We start from the raw sequence: 17,710 nt of genomic DNA on the forward strand, positions 1-17,710 counted from the left end.
ACCCCCGCCTTTATATGCTACAGAAGTCAAATGTGACATAACAAAAATGACAAACGTTTGGCCCTTTACCTGTTGTCACACTTAACCACTTAACATCATGGTGTATCATTAATACCATTCTATAATAAGCAAGCAGATTTAGAGTAATAAAGCAACATGTCCAAAGTAATACAGCTAACAGGTGACAGAGCCAAAATGTACACATCTCTTTATTCTCTACTGTATACTTTCCACCTGCTTCAAGAGTCTAGTTAATAAACTACGGATTATCTCATTGGTTTAAGTACTTGATGAAACAGGCTTGTTTCCTGTGGTCAAAAGAACAGTAATCCAAGGATGGTGTCATGGAAGGGCAGTTTTTCCAACCCACAATATCAATTTTTTTCAACAGTATTTATCAATTGTCTATCCTGTGCCAAGTGCCATCCTAGGATCTGGGGACGCAGCAGTGAACACCTGTGATCACAGAGTTCACATAATAGGGGAGACAACACATAAACATGTCAAGTATTGATAAGTGCTACGAAGGAAAATAAAGCAACGTAAGGGGCAGAGTGCTTGTTCCTACATCCTAGCTTTTCTCTACAGTTGCCATCTTTAGTCCTCAGGTTCCCAAAGGAGGAACCACTTGTTTCTCACTTTAGAGAAAAAATTACGTACCATTTGCTTTTGTTTCTCCAACAAGCTTCAAAGGACAGCCCTTTTGGCTGTTTGGGGAATCCGTAAACAAGGAACAAGAGTGACTGAAAATGAGAAATGATGAAACAAAAGGAGGCTGATTCAAACCACCAATCGATTTGCCCATAATTATTTTATTGACACTTTTTTATTGTTACAAAGGCAAAGTAAGGTGTTGAAGATGTAGAAAGGAAGGCCATGCATACGAGGGAACAGGGTCACTTTAGATCTCAGGAAGCAGTGAACATCTGATGGGTCTTTGGAGAATTAGGGAGAGAGGGAAATCCAATAAAGAGAAAGACCAATTTAAGAGAGACAAAAAGAGAGGCTAAGAAATGCAAACATCTTCCTGGAACCACAGTAGAGAGGCTAAATGAGATCATCATTTCATTTTTTCAGGGATCATAAGGTCTCTGGGAAAAGAGGTGGGAAGAACCAATTCTTTAGAGAATTACTCGCACCACAGAATGAATGAGTAGAATTAGAAAGCCACAGACAGAAGTGAGGAATCAGCTGTGTTTAGGTTTTGGTAGGTGGGCAGGGAATAGTAATAATATAACAGGGTTGCCATTTATTGGACCACAGCTACCACATGCCAGAAACCATGCTAGGCTCTTTACGGAAGAATCCTAGTAATTGCAGCAACCCTGCAAAGTAGGCATGATTGTTACTATTCCAGTCTTGCAGAGGACACTGGGGCTACAGCTGAAGTAGCTTGTCCTGGTTGCCAAGCCAGCAAGTGGCAGGGTTGGGAGAGAGACCCAAGCCTTCCAGGCTTTGAAGTTAGTATTTTCCACATCCCTATTTCTCCATGCTACAAATTTCATGAGGGTGACTTGGGAGTTTATGAGGTCCCACTGAAGGTTAAAGGACAATCAGGAGATTCAGGTCTCAGCAGGACATTTATGAATTTCAAGGGAGAATTATTGGAGCCTGCTTCCAAGAATTTCTAGGGAGTGGAAAGGAGAGAAGGATTATGGTGGGAGGTGATTTTGACTTAGGGAGTTCTTTGAAGGAAGGAACTGGCAGGAGGAGTCAGGCCCTGGGGTGGATTCTAAGCAGCAATCCGGTAGTTGGGGTGGACCTGGGGCCTGACGTCGCAGACCATGCCAAGAAGCTGGGCCAGGACACGTTCTCGGTTTCTCTGCTGGGAGCTCTGCATGCCCTGCACCTGGCGCCTTGTAGCCTGCTCCACCTCAGCAGACAGGTTCCCCTGGGAGCCCATGGCCTGGGTTGGGAGGGGTTGGGAGGAGTGGAAGAGAGAAAGGAAAAGGCAGAAACAGAAAAAGAAGCATCCAGGCATGTGGAGGGAAGGATCCTGGAGCCAGGCCAGGAAGAAAGGCCCTCTCCAAAACCACTCCCATCCACGGTAGTATCCAGACACCAAAGAGAGCCACACAACGCCCTCTCCTCTAAGACCTGACATGCAGCATCATCCTAAAACCGACCGTACAATCCCCACCATCTCACCACCATGCCCATAAAGCTCTGCCTTCCACCCCAAATGTCATCATCATACTCTACATAAAATGTGGCGATTCCCCCCACCTCCCTAAACTGTACAAGCCCTTCAAAACTTCCAGACTCTTTTACATACCACAAAGCTTGACCAATGTCATGGTCCTCGCCAGGGTCCCCTTTAGCCCTTTACCACCTTATTTTCTTGTGGGATCACCCTATACACACCTCACCAGAGGTATCCACCAACTTGCACCCTGGAGTCCCCTCCCAGCTTCCCCAGGACTCACCGCCTGCTGCTTGCTCTGGAATTCCTGTTCTCTTTCTCTGCGGTATTGCTCCACTTCCATCTGTGCCTCTTCCTTTGCCTGCTTCAGACGCCGGGCCTTTCCTGGAAGCAAAAGGAAGGACAGAGGTGTAGAACCCCCCCCCCCACCAAATGTGATGGTAGGGGTCAGTCCTTTCCAAAAAGTTATTCTGCCTTCTCTCAGCCAACCAGGTGCTAGATTCCAACAGCCACCCATTTCTTCCCTTCTAAGAAGCCACTGCAGCCCCCAGCTGTCTCCCTCCTCTCCAGCCTTGAGTTATCCCAAGGACTCAAAAATGTTTGTTATCACGTCCAATTTTCTTTCCAGACTTCTAACGGAGACATGAGGAGACTCACTCTTTCTGGCATCTGCCACCTTCTCAGCCGCCCGCTTCTCGGCTTGCAGGAGCTGCTGGATACCTTGGGACTGACTGGCCATTTGTGTCGTTATGACCGATGATGTTTCAGATGCTACCAAGGTACCAGATGGCTCCCCCTTCTTTCCTCTCCAAACCGCCTACTTCTCCTCCTCCAGCTGTTTGCTGCAGCCTTCCCCTACCCCTGGGTCTTAGTGCTCCCCTTTTCACTCAGCCTCCTGCGCCCGGTGTCTCCCCCAAAATGATCCTCCCATTGATGGCTGGTCCTCTTCCACATCTCACTCTGGCAGTACCCAGAAGAACCGCCTGAGGGCAGCAGAGACCACGCCCAAAGCTGCCTGCTAACATCATAGACTTTCCCAGTAGGAAGATCTAGGAATGGGGGCAGGGGTAGAGAGGAAAGGAGTACTGGGGAGAGGAGGCATAGAGGGATTAAAAATGGGTTGAGGAGAAAAAGAAATTATCATGCGTGGCGTGTTGGGAACAGAGTATGCTGGGCTTCTCTGAATTCTTCCAATTTCTCTTCCTCTCTTTTTTCTCCCTGCCATTTCCATCTCATTTTTCTACATCTTTCCCAATTCCAAATTTCTGCACCCATCTCACTTTCCTTGTCCTACTGTTGCTCCTCGTGTTTTTTTATGTCTGTGTTTTTCTCTTTTATGACCTGTCCCTCTTCTTGGCCTCACTATGGTTTTGGGTTTGGTTTTCCATTTTCACTGTGATGTTTATCCTGTTTTTATATTCTCCTATTTTCTCTCTTCTCATCTTTTTGTCTACCACTGAACCATCTCCTCTCTCTTCTCAGTTGGGGGAGGCGGGCTTAAACCTCCAAATAGCCCTTGCCTATGCTCCTTTTCATCGCATATCGCATTATCGTCCAGTCTTCCGGTTTCAGACGGACCGTTTGTCTTGAGTTCCCTAGTTTCCCCCCCGGAGGCTACAGCGAGGAAACGCCTCCCGCCCCCTTGGGGCGGAAGGACATCGGTAACGCGCCACACAGTTCATTTCCGCCCTTCACCTGCGTCTTGGCTTGCGCCATTTCCGTCAGCCTAGAGTGTCTCCGCCCTTCCCGCCTCCCTTCCTCCGAGCGTCTTAAACACAGGCCTTGAGCCTACTGCTCCGGGGGTACTTAGGGGGGCGGGGGGGGGCAGGTCTGATGAGTAACCCCTCCCCCCAAGTCCCAGAGGGAGAAGCCTCTACATCTGTCTACCGGGTACATCATATTCAATTTCTAGATCATTATTTGAAATTATCCCTGACTTTTTAAGATTCAAATTTCTTTTGATAAAAATTTACCCCACCAGTCTGTTTTTTATTATATAACAAAGTCCTTTATTTAAAAAAAAATGGACTAGTGAGCCTTGAAGTAATCATTTATCCTTTCCTCAAATTTTACATTAAAAAAGTAAATGTAACCCCAGCCCCCCTCAAAAATTTTTTCAAACCTATCGCCTGGTAAAGGAATGAGGGTTAGGACAGGCCTTATCTCTAGCTGAAGATGTCAGAAGAAATGGGGAACGGAAGGGAGAAACAATGTCAGAGATGGAAGGGAAAGGACCATCCAAGGCTGGGGGTCCTGACTGCTGCATTTTTTTCCTTCTTCCTCAGCCCAAGAGTTCCATGGCCTCCACTTCCCGTCGCCAACGCCGAGAACGTCGCTTCCGTCGTTATTTGTCTGCAGGACGGCTGGTTCGGGCCCAAGCCCTCCTCCAGAGACACCCAGGCCTTGATGTAGATGCTGGGCAGCCCCCACCACTGCACCGGGCCTGTGCCCGCCATGATGCCCCTGCCCTGTGCCTGCTCCTTCGGCTTGGAGCTGACCCTGCCCACCAGGACCGCCACGGGGACACGGCACTGCATGCTGCTGCCCGCCAGGGCCCTGATGGTGAGTCTGCCTGGTGGGGGACAAGGTCATGAACAACTGATGGGGTCTGAGACCAATGGTTGAAGGCCAGTGGTTGAAAAATAAGCTAGTTTTCTGGTCATGGGACTTAGGGAAGTAGTTGATCAAGTTGGCTTGTGGCTATCATTTGTGCCTTTACATTATTCCCCAAACAGCAACTAGTATCTGGTTTCACATCTTTCCGGATTAGTAGCTTCTTTGTCTCTTGACTGGTTGTTGCCTGTAGTGCAAAAAGTAGAATAGAGGGTACTCTCCGGAGTTACATCGCCTGGGTTCAAATCCCAGCTCCACACTTAATAGCTGTGTATTCTTAGGCAAGTTACTAAACTTTGCTGATCTTTAATTTGCCCATGTGGAAAATAAAATAATAACCCTTGTTGTGTGCCAGGTGCTTCTCACACAGCAACTCATTTAATTCTTACGACTACCCTATGAAGTTATAAATACTCATATCATCCCCCATTTCTCAGATGCAGAAACAGCACAGAGAAGTTAAGTAATTTGCCAAAGTCACACAGCTATTAAGTGGTAGAGCAGGGGTTGTATCCCAGGCAGCCTAACTAGACTACCCATGCTCTTAAATATCTGCTCTATCTGGTGTGATACTTTATAGAATTATACAGTGATAATGCCCGTGTTCACAGTGCCCGTGTTGTGACACGTGTTTTGAGAATCAGCTGACACCATACATAATTAAAGCACCTGACACATGATAAGCACTCTAGTTGCTGGCCACTATTCCTGTGGTTATCAACAGATGCATCCTCTCTTACCCTTAGTTCTGAAACTCAAAAACACTCTTGAGAATGAAACATTTTTCGTCAGTTTGCCACCAAACTCATTTGGTGACAAAACCTAACCTGAACTAAAATGAGGCTATCTCTGATATGTTTTTCTCTTATTGATGTCAATATTCATACATTTCACTGCAGAAACATTAATGCATTTGGGGACTGGGGCTGCCCAGGCTCTCCTGGGTTACATAATATACAGTGTGCAGTTGTCCCTTGATGTCCAAGAGGGATTGGTTCCAGGACCCACCTCCCTGAATCCCAAAATCCACAGATGCTCAAGTCCCTTATATAAAATGACATAATATTTGCATCTAGCCTACATACTATCTTCTTGTTACTTTAAATCATTTCTAGATTACTTGTAATACCTGATACAATGTCAATGCTATGTAAGTAGTTGCAGGAAAGCATCAAATTCAATTTTTGCTATTTGGAACTTTCTGTAATTTTATTTTTCCTGAATGTTTTAGATCTGTGGTTGGTTGAAGCTGCAGATGTGGAACCCAAGTATATGGAGGGCCGACTCTATGTACTTTCAGATCAACTCAGTCAAATCCCCAAAAATATCTGCATTCTGGAAAGCCTTCGATATGGAGGGTTTCAGATGGGGACCTGTTAATACTATAGTGGCAGTGGAGGGAGCTCTGTAGAGGTACAGCTCTCCCTAGGAAGATAGTAGGTGAAATCCCCTTTCCCCTTCTAGAGATTTTCCTTCTCGAGTAAGAACGTTAGATGAAAACCTCTAGGTTGAGATGAGCAACCTGAACTCAGTTTGATTGCTGTTATCATCCCCCAGCTCTCCAAGAATATACAGGAACCCCACCCACACCCTGGAACCTCCCCAATTTGGTCAAAAATCCCCTTTTCTTTAACTCCCCTAACATGAGTGAGATAGGCTGGCCTACTCGGATTTTTTTTAACTTAAAAACAAAGAGAGAAGGTCTTCAAAGGGCAGGCATCCAACTTGACAGCTGCCACTGTACGTGGCAACAGAGCAGAGTACCCTGAGACAGACCTCAGACCCCATCCAAGTTCCAGCTCTGTCACTTAAAGGCTGTGTGATGGGGACATGCAGCTTAGCCTCTACAAATCCAATCTGCTTCTCTAAAGTGGAAGTTGTGACTAGTAAATGAGGCAAGCACTTGGTGCAGTTTTGGTACTCGCCAGATGATAAGAACTGATATTTTTATTCTTACATTATTTAACTAAGGCTTTCTGAGTAACAAAAATTTCCCTCATAGAAGATAGGTGCTTTCTTCATCATACTGAATTCTAAGAAGCATATGAGATTGATATTATTATTCCATATACAGATGAGGGAAGCAGGGCCCAGAAGGTTCAAGACCTTGCTGAAATCTCACTTGTACTCAGGTCACTCCCAAGCCCTCTCAGGCCTTCTTTCCTCCCAATCCTCTGCCAGCCCTGCCAGCAGGTGGCCTTCTAACTCCTTGGTAGAAAGGCCCATCTCTGGAGACCACTGCCTTAAAATGCAAATGTTTTCTTTGAACAGATGAAATGACCCAGAATCTCCTGGGGGAGTGGAGGTTTTCCCTCAGTTCCTGTGTCAGGTCTGAGGGACGTGCCAGTTCATGCTGGAGTGGCTGGGCTGGGTTGTCACATCCAGTGAGGTGCCAGTGGATGGCACTGCTTTTGAAGCCTTTGAGTGAACGTTGAGAAACAGGAGGTCATTTTCTCACAGTCTTTGTAAAAAGAACAAGTCCAAAGCCAGCTTAGTTTTTTTTTTTTTTCTTTTTTTAATGTAACATTCACTGCACTTCTGCTCTGTGCCAGCACAGTATTAGACATTTCCCACCCATTACCCACTTTGATCTGCTCAGTAGAAGTAGGCTGTGGCCCTGCTTTACAGATGACTGAGCCATCCGGTTTACGTTCCCTTTGCCTTTCCAACTTTATCTCTCACAGGACACCTACAAATCTGCAACTTGTGCTACATGGTTCTGTCTTCAGTGACCCCAAGCATCTTTTCAGCAAACCTGCCTGTCTGTTATCTGTCTCTTGCCTTTCACTTTCCTGTCCACCTTGCTAAGTTTTCCACCTTGCTGAGTTATTTTCCCTTCTCAGCCAGTGTAAGCCCCACCTCCTTCTAGAAGCCCTCTCCAACCACTCGGCCCACTGTTACCTTTTCTTCCTCTGCACCGCAGTCAGTCGTCACTCAACATAAGCTTTTGATACAGGCAGTTTTTTCAAAATATGTCATACCAGTTAGTATGAACATCTCTTTAAGGTAGAAATCATGTCTCATTATGGGGAGAAGAGCAGTGCTTCCATCACTAAGATGAAGTGTGGGTTTTTTCATATTTTTCCCAAAATAAAAGTAGAACATGTTAATTAAAGAACATTGAGAAAAGTTGATCTTAGACTGCTAAATTGATGGAAAAGTCAGCATTTCACATCACTAGAGGGGGGTGGTGAACTATTTAATAAATGGTACTAGACTATTTGGCTTCTCTGGGGAAGAGTTTTAGCTCACAGCCAACTCAAAAGTAAATTACAGTAGATTAATCATCTAAATATGACAGGAAGGATACATACCAAATGCATGGGAGGGTTTTCCCTGCACAGTGGAGGGTGGGGTGGATAAAACTTGGAAGAATCAAGAAAAGCTTAGCTTTATCTATGATGTTTTTACTTCTTTAAAGTAAAATGATGTTGTAAAAATGAAAGTACATTAACATACCTCATATGTTAGCAGGAATAGGGATGCTTATCGTACTGTGCTTTACATTTTTTTTTCAGTTTTTTTTCTTTTTTTTGTCTTTATCTTTTTATTTACTTACTTATTTTTGATGGAGGTACTAGGGATTGAACCCAAGACCTCGTGCATGCTAAGCACACACTCTACCACTGAGCTATACCCACCCACCTCAGTTTTTTATATTTCTAAAAAATAAATGTGATAGGAAGAAATACAAAGGAATGACCTTGGAGTGGATAAAACCTTCCTAAGAGTGAAATAAAGTCAAAATCTATAAAAGAAAATATTGTTTCAGATTTAACTACATAAACACTTTAAGAAGACAGATGGGAGAAAATAATTACAATATATGTAACAGATGCAAGGGATTGATATCTATACTGTATTAAGAGCTCTCATGTCTGCATATATAATTTCTAGGGGGAAAACAGACAAAGAATATGACAATTTATTTTCAAGAGAAACACAAAGAGCCAGAAAGCATATGAAAAAGAAAAATCTTTCATTAGTAAAGTCGTTTGTTTAATCTATCAGATGGGCAAAATTTAAAGGGTTGGTAATACTCAGGTTTGGTAAAGGATGACACAAGCACTCGTATATTCTTGATGAAGTGTTGGCCAAACTTTTTGAAAGCAGTTTGGCAAAACTGTACATATTGTTTGACTCAGAAATTCCACTTCTGAGAATCTACCCCCACAGAAGTACTGTAAGGAGTCCACAAAAACGGATGCGTGAGGCTCATCATTTTTGGAAACAGAGTCTGTCTTTTGGGGGTGGGAAGATTTGTTTGTTTCATACACACAGCAGAACACTACACAGTCATAAAAAAGAATGAGTTAGACTATGTCTACTCCTGTGGAAAATATAAATGAGGTGTTAAGTGAAAAAAACAAGTTGTCAAACAGTACATTGTAGTATGGTCACATATCTCTGAAAAGAAATTATCATTATGTATGTCTATATACACCAAGACAAGACTGGAAGGGTCCATAGCAAATTGTTAACAGTGATTAAATTTATTACTCATTCTTTAAAAAAAAATTTCATATTATGTCCCTTTCACATAAAAACATCAGCTAAGACTGGGGGAAAGCCACCCATAGTCCTACCACTCAGAGACTAGAAGTTTTACATCTTTCCCTCCAGGCTATTTTTTCAACCATAGGATTTGGTCTCTTTTTTTATGCAGTTGTGATAGGATCCAATGCACAGTTTTGAGGTGAGCTTTTTCCACACACAAACATAATTTTTAGTGGCTGTTTAACATTCTGTAGCAGATTCTACTTATCATGTTTTATATAGTTGGAGGACTTGCTCCTTAAAATCTGTGAATTTAAAAGCCTCCCATGCAAGCCTGAGCATCCACCTACCTTCACACTGGCTATGAACCCTGGTGGGGAATAAACAGTTGAAAGACAAGACCAGGTACTTGCTGGGTGGGACAGGTTGGGAGGGCTTGTGATGGGTCACATCGGTACTAAAGCCAAGCACCCTCAGCCCTCATCCTGATGTGGTTTGGGTGGGGTGACATGCAAGTGTGCCAGGAGGTGAGTGGGGGCAGTGGGCCTTGGCCAGCCAAGGTTGGACCCAGTCTGTCTTCTGCTTTCCTGGCAGTGGCAGGACAACCCTTCCACTGTCCTGTCCTTTTGCAAGGTAGCCAGTATGTTCTAGCACCACAGAATAAAGATTTAAGGATTGCTGGCCCATTTCCTCCTGCCCTAGGGAGAGAAAGTAGGTTTACAGGAAGGGAGGGTGCCTCACTCCCCTTCCTCTGTCCTGGGAGTGAAGAGGCCGTGACGAGTGGGGCTGGCCAGGGGTAGGGTGCTGGGTTGGCAGTGAAGTGAGCAGCATGGTACTTGGCAGACACTAGAGGAGATGCATTGAGGTCAGGGCTCAGGAAGAAGGGAACTCAGAAATTTCAGTCCCTCTGCTGTTTTCCGCCAGCCTCCTGTCAGTCAGCCCCTGGGTGAAACCCTCTGTCTCAGCCCCTTTCCCTTGCCTTAGGTTAGTGGTCATTTGGAAAGAGTCTGCTTTGTGCTGGGAACATTTCTGTGGCTCAAATTCCTTGCTGGTATGGACTCTCTACCTCTCCTCACCCCCCTCCCAGCATCCCCTGGGCAAGGCTGGCTGAGAGAAATTCCCCTGAAAATAATTATCTTACTCAGTTTATTGAAAAGTGATATAAAAAGGTAAATATTACATATTTTATATTTATAATGGTACAGGGTAGGGTGTTCAGGTATTTTATCAGTTTGAATAGTTTTGGCTGAGAAACACATTGAGAGGTATTCAAGCCCGAAATGGAATACATAGTCAGGAGTTCTTGACATCCCCTAGATGGCTAGAGGCAGGCCGGAAAATGTCATTTGACATAGTTGAGCTCCCAGGACACTAAATTGGTTTATGAAGACACAGGTCAGAATATTTTAAACTACCATGCTTATCAGGCATGTGGTAAGCTATCAGTAAATATTTTGTGAGTGACGGTGATTTCCTAATACCCAGGAGGCATCCACGTGGGCAGCCTTTTTGTTGCTCAGTGAGTGACCAGCAGGATTCAAGATGGCGGCCCTGCCAAGGAGTGGGAGTCCCAGCTAACTTCTGCTCAATGCTCTCACACCAACAGCCTACACGGATTTCTTCTTGCCACTGCTGAGTCGCTGTCCCTCTGCCATGGGAATAAAGAATAAGGATGGGGAGACCCCTGGGCAAATTCTGGGCTGGGGACCCCCCTGGGATTCTGCTGAAGAAGAGGAGGAAGATGAGGCTTCCAAGGAACGGGAGTGGAGACAGAAGCTACAGGGAGAGCTGGAGGATGAGTGGCAGGAGGTCATTGGAAGATTTGAAGGTAAGGAATCCATTTTCATCCACAGCCTCCCTTCTTCCCCAGTGGCCGCTTTTCCTCCACTCGCTGCACGAATGCTCCCATGGCACCTTCTCACGGCCTCTCCCTGACCACCCCCATCCTGCCCTCCCAAACAGATGATGCTGCCCACGAGACCCAGGAACCTGAGTCCTTCTCAGCGTGGTCAGATCGCATGGCCCGGGAACATGCCCAGAAGCGCCAGCAGCAGCAGTGTGAGGCGGAGGGAGCCTGCCGACCCCCGCGGGCTGAGGGCTCCAGTCACAGCTGGCGGCAGCAGGAGGAGGAGCAGCGGCTCTTCCGAGAGCGAGCCCGGGCCAAGGAGGAAGAACTGCGTGAGAGCCAAGCCAGGAGGGCGCAGGAGGCTCCCGGGGACCGAGCGCAGGAGCCAGCCAGGGCAGGGCCCAGGGCAGAGCACCCCAGAGGAGCAGGGAGGGGCAGCCTCTGGCGCTTTGGCGATGTACCCTGGCCCTGCCCTGGGGGAGGGGACCCGGAGGCCATGGCTGCAGCTCTGGTGGCCAGGGGCCCCCCTTTGGAGGAGCAGGGGGCTCTGAGGAGGTACTTGAGGGTCCAGCAGGTCCGCTGGCACCCCGACCGCTTCCTGCAGCGATTCCGAAGCCAGATTGAGACCTGGGAGCTGGGCCGTGTGATGGGAGCTGTGACCGCCCTTTCTCAGGCCCTGAATCGCCATGCGGAGGCCCTCAAGTGACCCCAGGGAAAAAGCAAGAAACTGCAGGGAGTGCAGGGCAGTAGGAAGGGGATGACAAGGAGGAGGCCTGTGGTGCTGAACAGCAGAGGATATGGGGTGGGAGCAAAACTTGTAATGAGCGGGGGTGGGGGGATGTGGGCCACCACCACTGCTCCTTGACTCTGCCATTTCCTAATAAGACCTGGTTCCACATCTCACTCCTGGTGTCTCCTCTGCCTTTTTCCATTGCTGTGGTTTTCATCACCCATGACATCTCCTTTCCCGCTCCGCCTGCCAAACCCACAGCTCCTACACACCTGCACCATGCATGCACACACTAACTCGTGCCCTCAGCTGGAAACTAGAAGCTCCCTGTTTGCCCGCCTGCCTGCCTTCCCACAAGGGCAGCCCTAAGAAGGCCCAGTTTGCCCTCTGGTCTCTCCACTCCCTATGCTGGGCTCCTCTCCGCTCTTTAGTCAGTGGTTGGAGAAATAGATGTGAACGGAGGCAAAAAGGGGAACAAAAGCAGTTTCCCTCCCCTCCTCAGCTCCCCAACCAGAACCACATCCTCCTCCCCACTTAACACCCCCGTCCCCCAACACAGGGCTTTCCCTTTGCTGAGTCACTGAATGATCTGAATTGGGGGCAGCTGGAGCTGGAGGACCATGAGGAGGCTATGGGAGGATGAGGGATAGAAGCAGGATGGATGGAGGAAGAGCCCTGTTGGGGAGTGGAATTTTGGTTGCTAAAGTTAGGAGCAGGGGAAGGAGGTGGAAAGAGCCAAATTATGTAACCTGGGTTGTCTGTTCTTGGGCAATCAGGGATCCACACCCGAGGCCATCTCTCCTCTCTGCCTTCTCAGTCCTGTGTCTCCTCCTCTAGAGCCCCATTCTCAGTTCCCTCCATCCAGCTTCTGCCCCATCCTGGGGCAGAAACAAACCTGGGCTTGTCTCTGGGCAGCCCAATCTTGGCCTTCCAGATAAACATCTCCTTCTGAGGTTGAGGAAGAGATCCTGGAGGGTGGAGAGAGAGGGTTTAGGATTCCCAAGGTGGAAGGAGCGGGGCACCATCCCTTCCACTATTCATACCCAGTTCTCACTCCAGCTCCCCGGAACTGGGATAGGAAGTTGTAGACAGGACCAAACCCACTGCCCTCCACCAGGACACTACAGGAAGCTCGGCAAAAAGAAAGGGCAGGACTGAGAGGAGAGCACAGATGTGTGCTGGCATGTGTGCAGTCTGCACGTGTCTGCAGCAGAGAATCTTATGAATCAGAAACGTATTTTTCAGGTTTGGTCTACACAGGAAAGTCCCAGGAGTGGAAGTGGAGGGCGATAGGGGACAGGGAGGGGACGCCTCTGGAAGCATGGGAATATGGGTTGGGAGTGAGACCTTTGGAGAAGGCAGAGCCAAGAGGCACCAGGTCTCCGAGCGACCAGGCAGATGTTCATGGGGCAGGAGAGGAAGGGCTGGTGAGAAAGATCCTGTGAGAGGAAGCTGCTGTGATTCAGAGAAGAGACTTCGAGCTGTGAGCAACCCAGGCGTCCGGTTCCTCTCACAGGCCGGAGCTTTCGGAAGTGGCATGCAAAGAGCTCAGGTTCAGAGTGGGGGGTGGAGTTGGGGTTAGGATCCCTAAGCTGGGGGTTGAGAGGTAAGCAACAGAAAACTTGGGTGTCTAAATGTGTTCCTTTACCCAGAAGGTTTTTCTCTGGTTTTTAAGCACATTATTTCTCTCTCTGCAAGAGTCACATAAAACTAAAGCAAAATAAGTCCTGTTAGTTGGCTCCCCAGACCTCCCTCTTTCCAACGTCTCTACCTGGTGTCTGGCCCCCAGCCCTGTTGGGGGTTCCCCTGAGATGAGGGCTGTTCACTTTCTCTGACCACATGGTTTCCGCTTCTGTGTCTCTTATTTCCTAGGCTGATAAAAATACTGAGCCCCAGAGGCCCTGGCTTCCTCTGACCCCCTGGGGCCAGGCAGCAGGCATCCTGTCCACCACGGAGTGGGTGGGGAGGGGGGACCAGGGATCCCCAAGGGGTGACTCAGTGCCTACAATGAAACACTGGGGTAGGTGGATGTGTATACATCTGTCTGCTCTCTAGAGCTGGAATGAGGAATCACTTCTCAGTGGAGAATGCATTGGGGTTCAGTTAGAGAAACAGGGTTGGGAATGAGACTGGTGAGATTGAAGAGGATAATCTGGGGGACTGAAATTGTGGTAGGTTTGGGTTAAGAAAAGGGTCTGGGAGGGACTCTATTCAGTGCAGTTCAGCAGAGCATCAAGTAGCCCAAAGATAAATTCAAACTCTGCTTCAAGCTTACATCCAACAGGAGAGGCAGGCCCCATACCTAGTTAACTGATTCAAGGCATGCTGAGAAATGTTAAGAGTAAGGTACGGTGGATATCGAGAAAGGGGAGGTGAATTCTAACTGAAGGCACCCTGGGGTCTCTGAAGAGGGACAGGGCATTTGAGCTGGTGCTGATGAACAGGTGGGATTTCTGCGGGCAGGGGTGATAGAAGGAAGGGCTCTGGCGATGAGTGAAACGGCTTGAACAGAGGCTGGGCATCAGAAAATAGAGTGTGTACGTTCGGGAAAGATGAGTGTCCCGAGGTAGATGAAGTGCAGGTGTGAGGGAGCACATGTTGAAGAAAGGACACAGAATGTCAACATAAGGGATTTGGACTTTATCCTGTGAGCAGTGGCGCTGTGACAACCATGAAGAAGAGGGAGAACTGGGGAGCGCTGCAGGCGTACAGGCAAGGGATAAAGAAAACAGCTGACATTCTTTGAACACATACTATATGTTAACCACGTCAAGCCCTTTTCAAAACTAACGTCAGAATCCTGCCAGCAGCTGTCAAAAGGTAGGTGGTGGCTCTCCAATACACAGGAACTGAGGAACTGAGGCTCATCCACACACTATAACTTGCTTAAGGTCACAGCTAAAAAGTAGTGGAATTAGCATTAAAATTATCTTACTCCAAAACTTGTGTCCTGTCTACTTAGGTCCCAGTCATTCCAAGTGGCATTAAAGGGAAGGAACAGATTTTACAAACTTTTGAGAGAGAAGTCATTAGGACACACCAACCACCTGGATGGTGGGAGTGAGGGAAGAGGGGTCTTAGATGACTCCAAGTTTTGAGCTGAGGGGATTGGAAAGATGATGCCGGAAGCCCTAAACCAAGAAGATGTGTGGCTGAGGGGAAAGATGAGTTAATTTCAGACATACAATCAATAAATTTTTATTAAGGACCTGATAGGAGCAGGATGCTCTGCTAGACAATGGGTATAAATGAAATAGTCACTGCCCTCACAGGACTTGCAGTCTAAAACAAACAATATACAAGTACCAACTACAGGTAATGATGGGAGGTGCACCTGCTTAGAGTAGTAAAGTGCTCAAAGAAGGTCTGCTGAGTTTAAGGTGTTAGCATAATACTCAGGTGGAGAGTTTCAGCAAGCAGGTTTGGAGCTCAAGAGAAAAGTTGGGGCTGCTGAAGGGACAGATTTGGGCATCGTTCCTTTTCCAGTGGAGGTTGAACCTCTAATTGAACAGGATCCCCCCACCCCCCGCCAAAAGAGAATGGCCAGAGGAGCCTTGAGGATGATCAAAGAAAGAGGAACCAATAAAAGAGAGAGGTTGGGGGAGCAGTCAGAGAAGTAGGGCAAAGGAGGGGTGTGCCAAGCAGAGACTGGGCAGCCACATCTGATGCTTCAAAGAAGCCTAGTAGGTGAGAGTTCAAAGGATCCTTTGGGTTCAGGAACTAGACGATTACAAATTTTGAGAAAACAGTTTCCACTTACCAGAGGGGCAGAAATTGCTTTACCTAGGTTGAGGAATGAGTGGGAGGTGAAGAAAGGGAGGTGGTGAAGACAAAGTCATAGAATGGTGACTACAAAAGATAACTGAGAATTAACTCTAGTTCAACCCACGAATTCTACAGATGAGGAAAATTTACCAGTTCCCAAAAAAGTGGTTAGTTAGGGGGCTAGTCTCTTGAGACATCATGCAGAAAAGGAAGGTGAGAGATGAAATGGATATTTGAGGGAAAAAATGGAGTCCAGGGGAGTCTTTTTTTATTTTCAAGAAGTAAAGATGAGTATGTAAAATGAAGGCACATGAAAAGAGAAAGATACTGAAAACATAACAAAGGTGGGAAAGAGTATAGTAAGGACAGAGAAGGGGGATACAGAGTACAAAGCATCAGCCTTGGACCGGAGGAAGAGTCTCTGAGTCAAGACGAAAGGAAAAATGAAATATTAACTAAAGGGAAAAGAAGGAGGTAAAGAGATCCACCTTGAATGGTCTTAAGCTCAATAAAAAGATGACAGCATCACCAACTGAGAGTGAAAAAGTAGGGAGGCATGGAGATTTAGAACATCACCTGCAGGAGTAGAACAAGGGAATCAACAAAGTTTAGGGAACACTGAGGGTTGTCTGAGGTTAGATGGCCAGGCTCAGTAGAAGGCAGGCCTCTTATGGTGACATCACTCTCTCCTGCAGTCCTTGGTAGCCTAGGAGAAAGACCCAACCATGAGACCATCGAGTTCACCAAAATCAAGTTTTTCAAGATCTTCTTGGTAGCCTATATCAGACAGTGATCCTAAAGTGCTAGTGAAGGTAGTTGAATTTTTGACTATACAGTACAGGTTAAACCAAATAAGCAAGGAAAACAAGGAAAGAAGAAGATGGAGGTCTTGGCAAGAATGAACTGATTCAATGGGAGGGAGAGAGTGGAAGGTGTGAAAAGTGGGTGGTTGTGATGAGAGGGAAAATTTAGAGTTCAAGAACTTGAAGGTGTAGCCTTTCCAAGTGATGCTGAGGTGTGAGGTACCACCTTCTGGGTGGTATGCTTACGGGTGGCTAAAGTGGAGCAGGGAAAGAGGCTATAATGCTGTTGAGAAAGTTGAAAAATTTGAAGCACTGAGAGGCCAGATTGTAAGATTCATCATGTCTGTGTGGTTTTGAAGTCACTAAAGCTAGTAGAAGGGGATGAGATGTGGAGAAAAACTGCTAGGTATACAAATTAAGAGCCTGGTAGAGATTTTGGTGAAGATTGTGCTGTGAAGACCAGAAGAACATGGAAAATGCAAAAGGCATGGACTTCAAGAAGAGGAGGAGGTTATCAATGGTTCAGAGGGGAGAGAAGAGAAGAGTGGCCTCTCCTCTGACTCCTCCTGTCCCTAGTGATGGACATGAAAGAAAGAGCAGCCTCTCCCCCCCAAGACAGAAGGAGCATCATTAGGGGAAAGCCAGGTTTCAAAGTGCCAGAGGAGGAGGGGAGGGTATAGCTCAAGTGGTAGAGTGCATGCTTAGCATGCACTAGGTCCTAGGTTCAATCCCCAGTACCTTCTCTAAAAATAAATAAATAAACCTAATTATCTCCCTCCCCACCTAAAAATAAATAAATAAATAAAATTTTAAAAATTGTGACAATGTGCCAGAGGAAGATGCTTTCAAAAGTGAAACAGAGAATTTGAACACATAAGGAGTTCCATAAAATATTGTGAAATGGATTGGTAGAAGCAGTCTTCATTGGATAGGGAATTGAATCCAGGGAGGATTTCCAGTGAGAGTTCAGAAGAAGACAAAGCCTGGAGAGATTTGCTTCTGGACACAAGAGGCTATTGCTTCTGGAGTTTAGAATGGAAGATACATTGCATTTATTGTGAGGGAAAACATAAAATACCTTGAAGGGGTCTTAGGGAGATGGGCAAGATAAAGTATCTCTTCCAATTCCATGGCTTTCTTCATGTTGACAGTTCCCAGTGTTGACACCCTAGTTCTGATATTGCCTCTGAAATCTACTCATATATACAACTACCAAGTGACATCTCTTGGCAAGATTTGAATGTCATCCAAGACAGGAATGTCTGTCTGATAGATTTAAACTGAAATCCAAAATTGAACTTCTAGTTCTCCCA

General features: G+C 46.6%; 2 protein-coding genes across 3 annotated transcripts; one reads left to right on the forward strand and one right to left on the reverse strand.

Moving 5' to 3' along the window:
- Nucleotides 1-780: 780 nt before the first annotated feature.
- On the reverse strand, nucleotides 781-3,119 carry ATP6V1G2 (ATPase H+ transporting V1 subunit G2). Its single transcript, XM_006178748.3, has 3 exons — nucleotides 2,801-3,119; nucleotides 2,427-2,527; nucleotides 781-1,906 (listed from the first exon to the last, which is right to left on the reverse strand). The coding sequence occupies exons 1-3, from the start codon at nucleotides 2,880-2,882 to the stop codon at nucleotides 1,733-1,735; spliced, it is 357 nt and encodes a 118-aa protein (XP_006178810.1). The 5' UTR covers nucleotides 2,883-3,119; the 3' UTR covers nucleotides 781-1,732.
- NFKBIL1 (NFKB inhibitor like 1) lies at nucleotides 2,784-12,002 on the forward strand. Of its 2 annotated transcripts, none has more exons than XM_014554212.2 (4): nucleotides 2,784-2,922; nucleotides 4,429-4,705; nucleotides 10,860-11,081; nucleotides 11,216-12,002. In XM_014554212.2, the coding sequence occupies exons 1-4, from the start codon at nucleotides 2,893-2,895 to the stop codon at nucleotides 11,803-11,805; spliced, it is 1,119 nt and encodes a 372-aa protein (XP_014409698.1). In that variant the 5' UTR covers nucleotides 2,784-2,892; the 3' UTR covers nucleotides 11,806-12,002. The 2 variants fall into 2 exon arrangements, with proteins under 2 accessions (XP_014409698.1, XP_006178815.1); XM_006178753.3 differs by lacking the exon at nucleotides 2,784-2,922 and adding an exon at nucleotides 3,828-4,033.
- Nucleotides 12,003-17,710: the final 5,708 nt, after the last annotated feature.

The sequence above is a fragment of the Camelus ferus genome, chromosome 20 (assembly GCF_009834535.1).
Source record: "Camelus ferus isolate YT-003-E chromosome 20, BCGSAC_Cfer_1.0, whole genome shotgun sequence".
Lineage (NCBI taxonomy): Eukaryota > Metazoa > Chordata > Mammalia > Artiodactyla > Camelidae > Camelus > Camelus ferus.

Bases quoted from the DNA above. Each gene is read 5' to 3' on its own strand.
- NFKBIL1 (XM_006178753.3), top strand. From the start codon at position 3,977: ATGAGTAACCCCTCCCCCCAAGTCCCAGAGGGAGAAGCCTCTACATCT. The intron at 4,706-10,859 runs GTGAGTCTGCCT...TCACACCAACAG, and splicing joins TGCCCGCCAGGGCCCTGATG to CCTACACGGATTTCTTCTTG. The intron at 11,082-11,215 runs GTAAGGAATCCA...CCTCCCAAACAG, and splicing joins GGTCATTGGAAGATTTGAAG to ATGATGCTGCCCACGAGACC.
- ATP6V1G2 (XM_006178748.3), bottom strand. From the start codon at position 2,882: ATGGCCAGTCAGTCCCAAGGTATCCAGCAGCTCCTGCAAGCCGAGAAG. The intron at 2,528-2,800 runs GTGAGTCTCCTC...TTTTGCTTCCAG, and splicing joins GGTGGCAGATGCCAGAAAGA to GAAAGGCCCGGCGTCTGAAG. The intron at 1,907-2,426 runs GTGAGTCCTGGG...CTCCCAACCCAG, and splicing joins TCCAGAGCAAGCAGCAGGCG to GCCATGGGCTCCCAGGGGAA.